The sequence below is a fragment of the Tachysurus vachellii genome, chromosome 17, assembly GCF_030014155.1.
Source record: "Tachysurus vachellii isolate PV-2020 chromosome 17, HZAU_Pvac_v1, whole genome shotgun sequence".
Classification (NCBI taxonomy): domain Eukaryota; kingdom Metazoa; phylum Chordata; class Actinopteri; order Siluriformes; family Bagridae; genus Tachysurus; species Tachysurus vachellii.
Window position 1 is genome coordinate 12823627 of NC_083476.1, and position 15085 is coordinate 12838711.

At 41.2% G+C, this 15085-nt stretch overlaps 1 protein-coding gene across 8 annotated transcripts in view; it reads left to right on the plus strand.

Annotated features, from left to right (window-relative positions):
* Positions 1-549: 549 nt before the first annotated feature.
* Positions 550-15085, plus strand: part of sptan1 (spectrin alpha, non-erythrocytic 1) — a 36943-nt gene continuing 22407 nt past the window's right edge. For 3 of the 8 annotated variants that reach the window (XM_060890476.1, XM_060890477.1, XM_060890480.1), the window contains exons 1-7: positions 3179-3211; positions 11107-11346; positions 12287-12412; positions 13768-13908; positions 14230-14510; positions 14636-14780; positions 14866-15020. In XM_060890476.1, the coding sequence (XP_060746459.1) occupies positions 3182-3211; positions 11107-11346; positions 12287-12412; positions 13768-13908; positions 14230-14510; positions 14636-14780; positions 14866-15020 (1118 nt within the window). In that variant the 5' untranslated portion in view covers positions 3179-3181. Of the gene's footprint in view, positions 660-3178; positions 3212-8446; positions 8604-11106; positions 11347-12286; positions 12413-13767; positions 13909-14229; positions 14511-14635; positions 14781-14865; positions 15021-15085 lie in introns of those variants that run through there. The other 5 variants (XM_060890481.1, XM_060890482.1, XM_060890478.1 and 2 more) reach the window with 4 other exon arrangements.

Below are 15085 nucleotides of genomic sequence, written 5' to 3' on the forward strand. Positions count from 1 at the left end.
ATGCTGTGGCTGAATTGCTGAGTCACTAGCAGCCTTTGAGTAAAGACTAATCAACATCCTCACTAAGCATTAAAGCACACTAGCAAATATTAAATAAAGGAATCGGAACACCAACAAACAAACAGCAGAGATATCTTAATGGTTAGAAAGGTATTAATGTGCTGAATATTTGGATTTAATAAATACATTTGTTCTGTTATCACCTCAGCGTAATGTATTTTACACACTAGTGGGGTGACTGGTGCGGCAGTTAGCTTCGTCACCTTATAGCTCCTGGGTTTTGATCCTGAGCTCAGGTCATTGAAGAGTTTCTCCACATGTGGATCACACCAGGTGGAACCATGTGTACAGTATGCTGGAAACCTATCCATGTTGTAACCCCAACATACACTCTATGGTTCCATAGACTCAGATAAAGCCCTTAGTGAAAATTAATATTTTAATTAAGTATTCGGTACAGCGATAAACCGAGCTGTACCGAATACAAGTGTTCAAGTGTTGTACCGCGGTATTCGGTACAGCTCGGTTTATCGCTGCGGCGGTGACGTCACCACACCTCCCCCAGGTTCCTCAGGAAGACCGACAGCAGCAGCAGCAGCGTTATTACATTCCGTATCGCACCAGTTCTATATACAGCGGAAAACACGACTTCCACCGAGGTATGAGGCTTTATTATTTGCATGGCTGTGCGACATAAAGATGTATTTTAATGTGAAGTTGTGCTGCTTCGTTGTTATTACTCGATTGAATGGACTTATGTCGATGCCCTGCCTTCTGCACAACACCACAAAAATACACTATTAACCAAACTAACAGCATAATTCTGACCGTGTACATGTCTGAACGTGTTTTCTGCAACAATCTGACTAACGGGTTGTTAAATATTACACCATTAATGCATTAATATTATGTATTTTATTTGCTAGTTAACCAGAGCTAGCTAGCGGGCTAATCTTATTTCATCGGTATCTAGTGGGACGGTTACCGGTCGACGTGTTTACACTACTTACGCATATTAACACCGTATTTTACATTCCAAACCCTTAAAATACTAATTCGTGTATATTTTATACCTAACTATGTCGTCGAAATGGCTCTAATATATCATTTTAACCGCCGTTCTGTCGAAAGCAAGCTAGCTGAACTAGCTGCATAAACATCTTATAATCAATGTGTAACGTTACAACCAGATGCAAAACGTCATTTATTTTTTTTACAAAAAAAAACATAAAACCGTAATGTTTTTGCATCTGCTGTATGGAAATTGATATTTATTTATACGACTCAAATATGTCCTTGACTACCGTAGGAGCCGCCCTACGACTGGGAGTCGATACTAAAATATTTGGAGTCGATTCTATAGATTGATTCGGCTCTAGTTCGCCCAGATGTGATGTATATAAAACGGACGAGTATGTTAGAACGCCATTCACAAGGGAAAAATAATTAGTTTAATGAGCAATAAAAAAAAAAAAAAAAAATTCGATTCTTGGGTCAATTTCCCGAACACTAAGAATTGGAATCAAATAGGAGTCGACTCTGAAACAGCGGCATCGTTTTGTAACTATAATAATAATAATAATAATAATAGGAATACAATTTAAATGTTAAAAAATAGCAGATAAAATATATTTTGAACATCTTTTAACATACAATTTAAAACACTCCTAGATCTGTGAAGTGTACCTGGTTTCTTCAAATACCATAAAAATACATAAAAAGCCAGTTTTTACCCCCAGTCAAAAGATGTTTGGTTTCTTTAACAAAAACAAAAACAAAAAAAAAAGCCTTTACAAATTGTAGCTTGAGATTCCTGTTATTCACTGACAGTATTGAACCTGACGTGATCTGGTCTTCTGCTGTTGTAGTCCATCCACCAGAAGGTTCATTGTGTTGTGCATTCTGAGATGCCTTTCAGCACAGCACAGTTGTAAAGAGTGGTTATTTTAAGTTACTGTTCTGTCAGCTCAAACCAGTCTAGCCGATCTCTCACCAGCATGACGTTTCCACCTGTGCAGAACTGCAGATTTTTTTCCCCACTCTGACATTTGATGTGAACATTAACTGAAGATTTTGAGCAGTACCTGAATGACTTTATTCATTCTGATGTATCTGCATGAACCAATGAGCAGGAGCTCCTATTAAAGTGGCATATCACTGTACACTTTTGTACAACAGAACAAATTCAGCCCCTTAAGTGAAATTCCTACCTAGTGAAATGTGATCCAGGCTTTAAATGATCTTCAGCGAGGGTTGCTTTAGCACACTCAGCATGTTTCAGTGGCTCTGTCTCTGCTTTACATTAATAAACCGGGAACTGTTTTGTACTTGGCCATTAGCATGCAGAGTGTTGTGTACTCTGAAAGCTCACAAAGCTGTTTACTTTTACCCTAGAGAACACCAGAGAGCTCCGATTTACATTCCCATAATGACTTCTTCCATCCTGCCTCTGTATAAAAATCACAAATCATTTCTTATATATTTTTTTACATATATACTCCCAATGCACAATCCTCCCCTTGCTTTTCCTTTTTCCTGTTCCTGTCCCCCTCCTTGAGGCTGATGTAATGCTCTCTGAGGACAGGGTGCGGTGTGTAAAGTCATAGCTCTAGAACATAGGGTTCTCAGCAAAGGTCCCATGGGAAACGTTGTTTCCGCTTTATGTACAGCTGTGTAAAGTCTAATAGATGTGTGGTTTTTTGGTTTGTTTTTTTTTTCGTGTGTGTGTGTACACATACTTTACAACACTCTTACATGAACATCGAGCACCAGCACATCTACATCATGTTATAATTGTCATCACATGACAATCAGACTTTTAATATTGTTTTCTCTTGAGTTGGTGCATTCCCGAAGCCTCTGTTCAGTGAAATAAATGCAGGAGGAAGGGATAATGGTGTCATGTGATGTAATCCTGTAACACAATCCTGCAGCGGTGATGTCCTAAAAACTGGAGCGAGGAGACTCCCTGATCTCTCACATCTGTCTCACATTTGTATCACGCATGAACATATGAACACTTCCATGCTGGAGCTTGGCTAATTCTGCTGTGGCTGTAGTATGCATTGGTTATAGGGTGTTATAGCATGGTAGAGTGTTTCAATTGATATTTAAACACATTGCTGTTTCACTGACCTTGTTTACTCTTATGCCCTGTAATGGTGACAGATACAGCACTACCATGTCCAAGTTTATTAAACCCAAACTAAAGGTAAAGTGTGTGTGTGTGCTTGTGGTGTGCATATGGTGTGCAGTGGTCTCATTTTCTGGCTAAACAAATGATGATAGCAAATCTAAAAGGAATTTCATTTCTCCTTTACACTGTTTAGCATCTTGAGAATCAGGACTATATCCAAATTGAGATGATCCACATAACCCTGACGGTGAACATGCATACAGAACAGATTTGGAACAGATATAAACCATTCAACTAAAATGGATTTTATGTGTAATTGAATGCATTTCACTGATAAATGACATAAAATTAGTTCATCATCAGGAAGTGTGAGCACCTGTGTAAAAGCAGGACATTTGGCAGTTCAGTATTCTGGAGCGTATGTGTGTGTGTGTGTGTGTGTGTGCGTGTGTGCATGCGTCATGACAAGAAGAATGGACATCAGCCATGACCTCAGAGAAGCAGTTGCTGCTGCTCTTTATTCTGGGGAAGGTTATAAGACCATCAACAAACAATCTGAAATTCACCACACTACAGTGAGGAGGATTGTTTACAAATGAGAACCTTCAAGACAGTTGCTAGTTTTCCCAGGAGTGGGCATCCCAGCAAATTCAGTCCTAGATTAAACTGTTTAATGCTCAGGGAAACCCACAAGTTACGTCACATGACCTACAGGTCTCTGTATGTTCAAGAAAGTTCAGCCAGGAAAACTCTGAACAACTATGGCTTTCATGGAAGGGTGGCAAGAAAAGGCCAGTTCTCTCCTCAAAAAAATATGGCAGTTTAACAAATGTTTGTAAAACCTCATCTCAATAAACCATAAAAGTGGTGGAACAAATAGTTTAGACTGCCAAGACCAAGGTGGAGCTGTTTGGTCATCATTACAGAACCAGGCTTCTTTTCGGAAGCTGAGAAGCTCAACCTCATTAAGATGCTTGATTCATTGCAACAAGGCGGATCTAATATTTTGTTTTAAAATGGATGATTGGAGGATATGGGGGATATGGGGGACGTTGATGGATGATTGGAGGATATGGGGGATTAGGGGGTGTGGTGTTATGTGGTTATGGTGATGGTCTACCAATCAGAAGGTTGTGAGTTTGAATCCCAAGTCCAAAAGTTACCACTGCTGGACCCCTGAGCAAGGACCTGAACAATCAGTTTCTCCGTATAAGATGAGATCCAAATGTAAGTCGACAGAGAGGTTCAGATTAAACAATGATAAAGTGATAACCAACATTTTTATATCTACCACTCAGAGAAAATATAACGACGATATATCGACTCGCAGAAAGCTATTTTTAAATTTGTTAAGCACATCAGGGAACGTGAGCTAACCACCATCTTATAGCGTATGGTGTTTGTGCAGTCGTGATGGAGTAGAAGTGATTAAGATGGGAGTGGATGTAGTCAGCTGAGTGGTATGAGAGCCAGGTTTTCTCCCTGGGCAGGGCAGGACAGCAAGCAGGGCTGAGACTTGGCTGCGTCCCCGCATGCGTTCATCACTGCAGCATTCCTGCGTCTATCCGCTATCCACACAGCAGAGATGGAGAGAGACACTTTTGCCTAGTCACATCTCTCACAAAATGTTTGCAGCTCTGAAATCACGTGTTTTTTTTCCTCACAATTAATATGAAGGTTTTGTTCTGAGGTAGGTCTGTGCATTGAGCTGTAATGCATGTGTATGAGTATAGAGTGCTGCATGGTGTGTGTGTGTGTGTGTGTGTGTGTGTGTTTTCTCTCTGCATGACTTTGCAGTGCGATTAAAATTGAGTTGGACAGAATCAGTCATGTTCATTTCTGCCACTCGATTATAGCCTTCATTAATGGCTCCACTATGATCATCTTTACTATCTTTACACTGACACGACAAGATGTAAAAAAAAAAATGAGACTGAAATAAATAACACAGAGCTTTCAGTGATCCAGTGCACCAGGTTGAGGAAATGGAAACTGGTTAGCTTTTATAGCTCCGATTATAAACATCACAGCTGCTAATCATTAACTGATGAAGGCAAGCATGATGATGATGATGATGATGATTAGAATAATGCAGCTTTAGTGTGTTTGATCAATAGTCATTTTTGCATAACCTCTGTTCCCCGAGAATATTTATCTTCTTACAATATACAGCAATATTTATAAAAATGTAGTGATTTTGTCTTCAGATTTAAATTTTAAGGTAAAAAAGTGACGATTCATGCTGCACCCAGGGGCGTGTGCTGTGCTTCTGTCTCCCTATAAATGTTAATAATCATTTTCTTGGCTTCTTAAATTCTATTAGCTACTGTTGTAATAAATCAAGCCCCAGATTCCTTCTTCAAAAGATATATATATACTGTACATATCTCAACAAGCTGAAACAAACCACTAAAATGTGACTAAGTCTAAAATCCATCAGAATTTATTCAGATCGGAAAAATATATCCAGTAAAGAGTCTCAGGCCGATCACGACGTTCTCGCTGATATTTCTACTCGATATTAGTACCGTGTTCCTCAGTGTCCTGAGAGTAGAAAGAGTTTACCTCTGTACTAGCTCCAGAAAGCAGTGATCTCATTTCCTCCCTGTCTCTGTCCTTCCTGTTCTCCTCCTATGCTGGTTACAAATGTGTTTCCATGGAAACCTGCTCGTTTTCCACCAACATTGATTTCCCCAGTGGGAGAAGATGCTCTCTAGCTCAGTGAGATGAGATTCACTCTTACAGGATGTTAGGATGTTAACAAGATGTCTGAAGGACACTGATGATTTATGGATGATTTAGTAGAGGGGTTTCTTTTGTTTGTTTTAGTTTCAGCAAAAAGAGGAAAAGAGGTGTTTTGGTATGCAAAAGAATCCGGCATCTTTAGTCAGATGATGGCGTGTAGAATAGCGAGTAGTTTATTGATAATTTAAAAAACATATAAAAAGCAGGACACTGTAGAGATCCTAGTGATCCAATGAGAAAAAAGCATCATCTAGAGATTGAAGGAGACAAGTGAGTAAAAATTGTCAGATTCTGTACAAAATGGTTTTGTACTCGTTTTATATTTTGCCTGGGCTTCCCTTTTTTTTTTTTTTTTTTTTTTTTTTTTTTTTTTTTTTTTTTTTGAAAAACTGATTTTCTTTGTATTCACGTGTTACTTATGTGCTAATCAGCTTTAAACGATTAATCGTGTCGGACATAACTAATGATTCAACAGTTTAATCTGTATACAAACTTCCGGTTACTTATCACCAGTTATCTCATTCTTAGCAGATTAATCGAGGTTCACAATAGTGACCATTTTTATCTATACAATTACAAATACATTGATGTCCAGTGTTATTTTTGGTGTTTGTCTCTTGTGTGTATCTAATCATCTGCTTCGTACTGTGCGTTTAAAAAAAAAAACTCTAGTAAGTGAAATACCCACTCGTTGTCATGGAAAGGTGTCGCGCGAGTGTTGGCGATGCTGCCGGAATCTCGTACTCTGTGACACACTTCTGTAGCAGGGTATAAATATCTAAACTAGTCCTCTCTCAGCGAGGTCACGCAGGACGTCTTAAGGAGGACGAGCTCATTATCAGGACACTGTGGGAATAAGAATCGTCCCTCTCTCTGTCTCTCTCTCTCTCCCTCTCTCCCCCTCTCTCACTCTCTCTCTCTCTCTCACTCTCTCTCTCTCTCTCTCTCTCTCAGACACACACACACCTGATTTTCTGACGAATGGGAAACAAGTCACATGGTATCAACTGAACATGACGGTGTCTTTGTCATGAATGAAGTTAATGATTAAAATGTATGTAAACTGCACTGAAACCATTACATTATGGTTTTAAAGGTCAAAAAAGTTGACAACAATGACACCAATTAAAACAGAAGAACACTCTCTTTATATGAGATTGGAAAAATAATCCTGAATAATCCTAAACATCCATCATTTCTAAATTGGCACAATTTGCAAGATTAGAAATGATTTAGCTGGAGGTCCCTCAGCTACCGTAACAGCTAACATGAGCTTCTTCTGAGAGCCGTAACATGCTCCTGCTGCATCACGGTGCGAGAGAGAGAGAGAGACGGAGGTGTATGGAACGAGATAGAGCCTAGTTATGTACCACATCGATCAAGATCGCTCTAAACACACAAGTGTTGTGCTGAGCTGGCCAAAAGAGGTGGAGTGGCTTTTGTGTGTCACTGCGGTCGGTGAAAATATAAATGACTAGATAATAAATAAAGAAAACAACCGGACTAAAACATTCTCAAATCTCAGTCTGTAGTTGTTTAAAGCATGTGAGCATCTTTACATGAGAGCGTGAGGAAAGACCCGAGTGCGCTAGTTAAACATGAGCATGCAGAGAAACTCGCTCTGAACAGAACCATTTTGTTGTTTTTAAAAGAAAGTGCAAGGTAAAGTGAAAAATCTTTGAATCCCTTCACTCTGTTGAAGCCACAATACAGTTATATACCGACATCAAATCTCGAGGTAAGATCTGCTTTCTGAGGTCAAACATGTAATACTTTTAAAACGGTCCACTCACATAGCTAGTTTCCTTCAACGATGTTCAACTCTTTGAGTATTTAGGTAACATTTTACATATATTAAGAAGTGACATTTGTAAAATGAACTTAGCTGTTTCTCAACACACACTAACCTGAACCGTTGTGGTCGTAGCTTCCATTGTGACTCCACTTCAGGTCTCTTCACTTTGCTGTGATTTTATTATATGCCCAGTTTGACCAATCTAAAAGCGTCTACTTTTCTCCCGGATGGTTAACCTCTGACCTACATAACATTCATTCATTCATTCATTTTCTACCGCTTATCCGAACTACCTCGGGTCACGGGGAGCCTGTGCCTCTCAGGCATCATCAGGCATCAAGGCCTACATAACATCTGTATATTTATTCACGTTTCCTTTTTAAATGTTCAAAGACAACGTGCCATAAAAGAAAAAAATTCTCAAAAACGTTTCAAAATGTGAGCTGTATATAATGTATATACATATAACTGTGTGAGTGTGTGTGTGTGTGTGTGTAAAACTGTATATAATTAAAATGTAAACTCTATTTATATTTGAGTGGATTTTATTTAGTGAAGCACCACAGGTTTAGTCTTTAGGTTTAGAAATTGTACATCAGACAGTGGTTATTGGACTTTGTCTCTGTCATCATGGAGCTGGAATGTGAGAGAGTTATCAGACTGCACAGTACAGAGGGAGGGAGGGAGGGAGGAGAGAGAGAGGGTGGAGAATATTCTAGAGCGCAGTGAGGAGCTCTAATGGGAGAGGGAGGGAGAGAGAGAGAGATGGGGTGTAGGGAACGAGGGAGAGCTGAGTGAGTAGGAGGAACAGTGCGAGTGTGTAGGAGGAGTGTGACTTGGTGTTATCTCGATCCTGCACACTGCTTGTTATCTGAATCTAGCTGCACTTCTTTAGCGCTCCGAAACAAGCTTAACTGACACGCGCTGGTGAGTTTTTCTGCCTATTTCCGTTTGTATGTTTCTATAAGCTTTGCTTTTTTTTATGGAATGGATTGTATTATCAGTTAGAGTAACAGGCTGAGAAAACACACTCAGGTCAGCTGAGTCGCACCAACGTGAAGCTTTTCTCAAGCGACCTCAAAAATGTGCCGCGTCATGCAGGTCTCTATGACGTCATTTCTGTTCGTGCTTATTAATGCGGGGTGTGGCATTTTATCTGTGTACAGCCACAGTGTTCTTGTGCACAGCTTTGTGCTCCTGACCCTGATACTCATCCCCACTGTGAGACTTTAGCGCAGACTGAACCCAGTCCTGCAGAGATGTGCTAAATTCCCTCAGTGAAGAGGTAGCACTGTCACTGACGATTCTTTCTGATTTAGCTTAGCTACAGTTTAGCCAAAAAAAAAAAAAACATCCTGTTTAGCATAAACACAGTTGGGACATGTTTGGTATGTAAAGTGGGAGGAGACTAATACTCTCTCTTCCCTGTCAATCACTGTGACACTAGCCAATCATGAGCATTTGTGAGGTCATGTATGTAGAAGAGGGCTGACGGGATGGCAGTTCAAAATGCCCAGAGATACTCTGGTAATAATGCCATTAATCACCTCTCTGTGTAAATGAGATCCACTCTGCAAAAGCAGAGAATTTGCAGTGATGCAACATCAGCGTCGGACTGAAGTAGAGGATGTGGCCTGAGATATGAAGCCGGGGCTGGAGGTTAGAAGTGAAATAATACTAGAGTTTATGAAACTGGTTAGTTTATGAACTTTAAAGTTACGAGTGTGGTGTGATGCGTACAAGCGAATCTGGTGTCCGTTTGCTTCCATTACTCTGTGTGTGTGTGTGTGTGTGTGTGTGTGTGTGTTTACACTGCTGATTACGGGCGTGGTCTGGTGGTGGTGTTTTGAAGCTCCATTAAATCGACTGATCCATTCTGTCCATTAGTCATTACAATGTGCAGTGTTGTTCATCCCTGCGGTCTATCTGACAGTCTCTCACTCTAGTTGCCTTGACAACAGTCTCTCTTTCTTTGTACATCATTGCAAGTCTCCTCGTCTCCCGTCTTTCCTCCACCCGCTGTTTTGGATGTTCCTGGGATGCTGTAACAAAGCTGTGTATTGAAAAAGCACAGCGGTGTCATGGCACAGCCTCAGCTGGTTATTTCCTGTGTTAAAGACATGGCTGTGGTTTAACCCTCACACCCACCGTCCTCGTGTTTGTCAGACAATTCTCCTCTTATTCCTGTCCCATGACTTGTACTTCATTCTCTACAAGTTCACTTAATCACCCCCAGGGTCTGAAACAGCTTTCACACTCTAGAACGGTGAACTTCCTTGTAGTTCTGTTTATCTTTAAACTCTGACATTCCTGTGTGTGTGAAGAGAGATCCCATTTCAGTGGAGAGGAGAATATGTGAAGGGCTACTCGTTACTAGTGGATTTTTCTTGACCCTTTTGTTGCGGTGACCTCTGTGTTATCCCACTATAAATAGTCCTGCAGGGGCCACACATTCTCTAAAATCCACTCTGTCTCATGCTAGGGAGGAGCGGAATATCCGGAATGTCAAGAACTATTTCCCTAAGGCAGGTGTGGCCCTTTTCCTAGTTACTTGTGTTTCAGTTACACAGATCTCCTGCTTCTTCCCACAGTGAAAGAGGCACAGCTGATGGGGGTGTTTTTAGGGGGTGGTGGTGATGGTGGGTGTGTGTGTGTGTGTGGGAGAGGGGTTAATTCCCAGGGGGGCTGACAGCAGCAGTATCTTTTATGCTGTTTGTTCAGAGGCATGTGGAATTTCTGCCCAGACTGCTCGTTTAATCAGCTGTTCACTCTGTGTGTCTGTGTGTTTGTGTGTGTGTCTCTCTGTGTGTGTGTCTCTCTGTGTGTGTGTCTCTCTGTGTGTGTGTCTCTCTGTGTGTGTGTCTCTCTGTGTGTGTGTCTCTCTGTGTGTGTGTCTCTCTGTGTGTGTGTCTCTCTGTGTGTGTGTCTCTCTCTGTGTGTGTCTCTCTCTGTGTGTGTCTCTCTCTGTGTGTGTCTCTCTCTGTGTGTGTCTCTCTCTGTGTGTGTCTCTCTCTGTGTGTGTCTCTCTCTGTGTGTGTCTCTCTCTGTGTGTGTCTGTGTGTGTCTGTGTGTGTCTGTGTCTGTGTGTCTCTGTCTGTGTGTGTGTCTCTGTGTGTGTGTCTCTGTCTGTTTCTGTCTCTGTGTGTGCTCATAGAGATCTGTTATAAGTTTGTAACTATTTCATATGGAAACCGTGACTTGTAATTGAAAATGCTGAAAAAAAGTAAACAATTGTCATGTTCTATTGCTAGTCCTAGTCCTAGTCACCTTTAGAAAAAAGGAAGGGAAGAAGGGACTTTAACACTGGCCACAGTGTGAAGATCTTATTTATTTGTAGTTTATGTCACATATTGCCCTGTTGAGCTTCACAAATATTGGTCAACACACCCTTTGCAAGTTAAATTATATCAATTGTGTGCATATTTTTTAGAGAATGGACACCAGCGGCACAAAAGTTCTGGAGACAGCCGATGACATCCAGGAGCGTCGGCAGCAGGTCCTGGACCGTTACCGGCGCTTTAAGGAGCTGTCGACTGTGCGCAGGCAGAAACTGGAGGACTCATACCGCTTCCAATTCTTCCGCCGTGATGCAGACGAGCTGGAGAAATGGATCCAGGAGAAGCTGCAAATCGCTTCTGACGAGAACTACAAGGACCCCAGCAACCTTCAGGTGCGTAGCTACAGGATACATGTCCAGGGTTTAATAAAAACTCTTTTTTTTTCATGTTCTTGTTCTGATTTTACATTTTGTCACTTCTAGGGAAAAGTATTATTGTTTTCACCCAGTATTAGTCCGCTCTAGAATGCCTTGTACCACTCTGTGTGTGCTTTACAGTAGCAGCTTGTTCACAGTACATATGGTTCAGTGGTGTGTTTTATTTCTGTCCCTCTTCCTGCACACTATTCCTTCATCCAGCCATCACGTGGTTACGGAAAAAACAGTTGGATTTGATTAACTTTGTAGGGTGGAGTTTGGAAGAATCGATGGTACTGTGATGGGGATTTCTCACAGGAATGTTTAACTAAGTTGTTCAATTGTCAGATTGTGAGAAACTGAGTCTAATGGAGAATAAAATTCCATCTTTATTCAGTATCTCTGATGGCTGTTATGTAAATCAGTTAAGCAGTTCAGCTCGCTCGCTCTTACTGATTTCCTGTTTCAGTATGTCAGCGTCCAGACCATATCTCAAGGCAGTGCATGAAACCTTTAAGGAATCACCTCAACTGGATGTTATCCTAGTTAAATATTATAGTGTCCTCTTTAGCGCATGTTAATCTTTGTCCTCTAACCAGTCTTTCTTTCATTTTAAGAATTTCCTTATAGCCCCTTCAGATGCTGAGCTGGTTTCTTACGAAGCATGTGACTGGCATTTTACCAGTAAAGCCTGATTACATGAAGACTTTGTCCTTTCAAATCAAGTCCATGCATTACTGTAGTGGAATTAAAACTGGAGATCAAATTTAAAACACTGATATAAAATATAAGAGTTTATATTATAACTGTTTAATACAGGTTTCTGCTTTTCTGTTAACACTATTGTAGTATCTGAAGGTACTCTTTGGACTCTGTTAAGCCTCTTAATTATACAATATGTGTGCGTCTCTCTTAGGGAAAGCTACAGAAACACCAGGCCTTTGAAGCGGAGGTGCAGGCCAACTCTGGCGCCATAATCAAACTGGACGAAACCGGCAACCTCATGATCTCCGAAAGCCACTTTGCTGCCGAGACCATCCGGGTAACAGCAAACCCTTTCTCCCATTCCTTATACTCTTATTCACTCAGTTGCTCAGTCTAATTCACTCCCTCACTTTCACTTACACTTGCTTTCATTCACTCATCTCATTCAACTACTGACTCTCATTTTACCCGCTGACTCTCTCATTCACTCAATCCTCACTCATTCATCCATCGTCTCTTTTTATCACAGACTCTTTCACTCACAGACACTCTCATTCTCCCACTGACATGCACTCATTTTACCCACTGACTCTCTCATTCACTCATTTCCCAACTTACTCACGCATCCCTGACTCTCGTTCATCCATCGACTCATTTTCTCACTGAGTCTTTCACTCACAGACTCTCTCATTCACCTACTGTCTCTTTAATTCACCCGCTGACTCTCTGTCATTCCCTTGAACAAAATGTATAGTGATCGATTCCATGTACCCTGATGTATGTCCTATATCAGTGTTAATGTGAAGCTCTGCATGCTAATCATGCTAATGTTAATCATGTTAATGATCTGGCTCAGTCCTTCACGCCATACCGGACCGCCCAGAGACCAATTGTAAAAAGTGTCAATTACGGAACTTATATCCAAGTAGGTCTCTGTGTGCTGTGAAATTTCTGAACCTTTTGGTAAAATCAATTCTCACCTTTCCTCACTGGTAGTATGTGCGTGTGTGCAGTGACGTTATGGCTGGTTTATACTTTTGCACTGACAATATGTTCGTGTCCCAATATAAAGCAAGGGTTTATATTATACATTTTGATGACAATTGGCTTTCCCTTTTCTGTACATTGTGTGTAAGGTATTTGCTTGCACAAGGATAAACCAGCCTGTATACAACATTTAATCTCTGAATCTTTACTAGTGAACTCTCCTGTGCTTGTTTATCAGGTGTCAGCTTGGTTTGTACCATTTCATCTCTATATAGTTCTGGATGGATGCAAATGTTCATAAACATCAATTGGTGTTTTGGGTTTTTTTTCACTTCCCTCATCTTACCCATTACTTTATCATTCGTACAATGATCTCCAGGAGGTGTTCCTGCTGTCAGGTGCCATGGTTTCATCCAGACTTTAAGCGTATGATGCATGCCAACAGGTGGCTTAGTCATTACACATGTATCAACTAACTATAAGTTACCCTCAACTGCAGGCTGTAATGGCGGTGTTGTTTTGGAGGGAAGGATGACGTTTACCTGAGGTTTGATGGCGTTGTATTACTACTCTTGTATCAAGCTAAACATGACTTTTTTACATCACCTGGACCCACCCACTTTGCTTAATCTCCCATCACTCAAAACTATTAAAACTCTCTGTCTCATATCTCTCTCTCTCTCTCTCTCTCTCTCTCTCAATCAGAGTCGCTTAGAGGAGCTGCACCGGCTGTGGGATCTGCTGCTGCAGAAGACTAAGGAGAAAGGTGTGCGTTTGCTGCAGGCCCAGAAACTGGTGCAGTACCTGAGGGAGTGTGAGGATGCCCTGGACTGGATCACTGACAAGGTCTCTCTCTCCTCTCTCTGACACACACACACATACACACACAATAAAGTGGTATGCTTTATATGCATTGTATTGTATTGATAAATAATAGAAAGTCTATAGGTAGATGGAGAGACAGACATATGACACATGGATGGATTGATGGATGGATTGATTGAAGGATCAGGAGGTTAATGGATTGAAGAAAAGATGGATGGTTCTATAGTTTAAAAGAAATATAAAGTAGATTTTTAAGAAAAGAATTAATCCGTTTGTATATGATAAACATAATATAAACACACAGGAAAGTCAAAACCTAAACACTCATACCCCCTATTATAGGAAGCCATTGTCACGTCTGAGGAGCTGGGTCAGGACCTGGAGCATGTGGAGGTCCTGCAGAAGAAGTTTGAGGAGTTCCAGACCGACCTGGCAGCCCATGAGGAGCGTGTGAACGAGGTGAACCAGGCTGCAGCTAAGCTAACTGAGGAGAACCACCCAGAGACTGAACTGGTCCTGAAGAAGCAGGAGGAGGTAAACACAGCATGGCAGAGGCTGAAGGGACTGGCCCAGCAGAGACAGGGCAAACTGTTTGGTTCCGCAGAGGTGCAGCGCTTCAATCGGTGCGTAACAGAACAGTACTAAAGGATTCTCATTGTTTTTTTTGTATACTAACCATACATTGGATATAACTGCAGTTTATGAGAAATATAATCAGTGGCTTAAAGTTATTCTTTTCTGTTCGCAGGGATGTGGATGAAACCATCAGCTGGATCAAAGAGAAAGAGCAGCTCATGGCCTCTGATGATTTCGGACGTGACCTGGCCAGTGTTCAGGCTTTGTTGCGCAAACATGAGGGACTCGAGAGAGATCTGGCTGCATTGGAGGATAAGGTCAGTCTCAGTGTGTACTTCACCCTCACCTAGATTGTTACACATACACACCTGTCACTGTGCCTTACCTGCTGTGTGTGTTCAGGTGAACACTCTGGGTGGTGAAGCAGAGCGTCTGCAGCAGTCATACCCTCAGAACGCCTCTCAGATCCACCTCAAGAGAGACGAGCTCATTACTAACTGGGAGCAGATCCGCACACTGGCTGCTGAGCGCCATGCCCACCTCAATGACTCCTACAGGTGCGCATTTTCACAAATAAATAATTTACTTTTTAATTGAATATAAATTCTTAATTTAGGCAAAT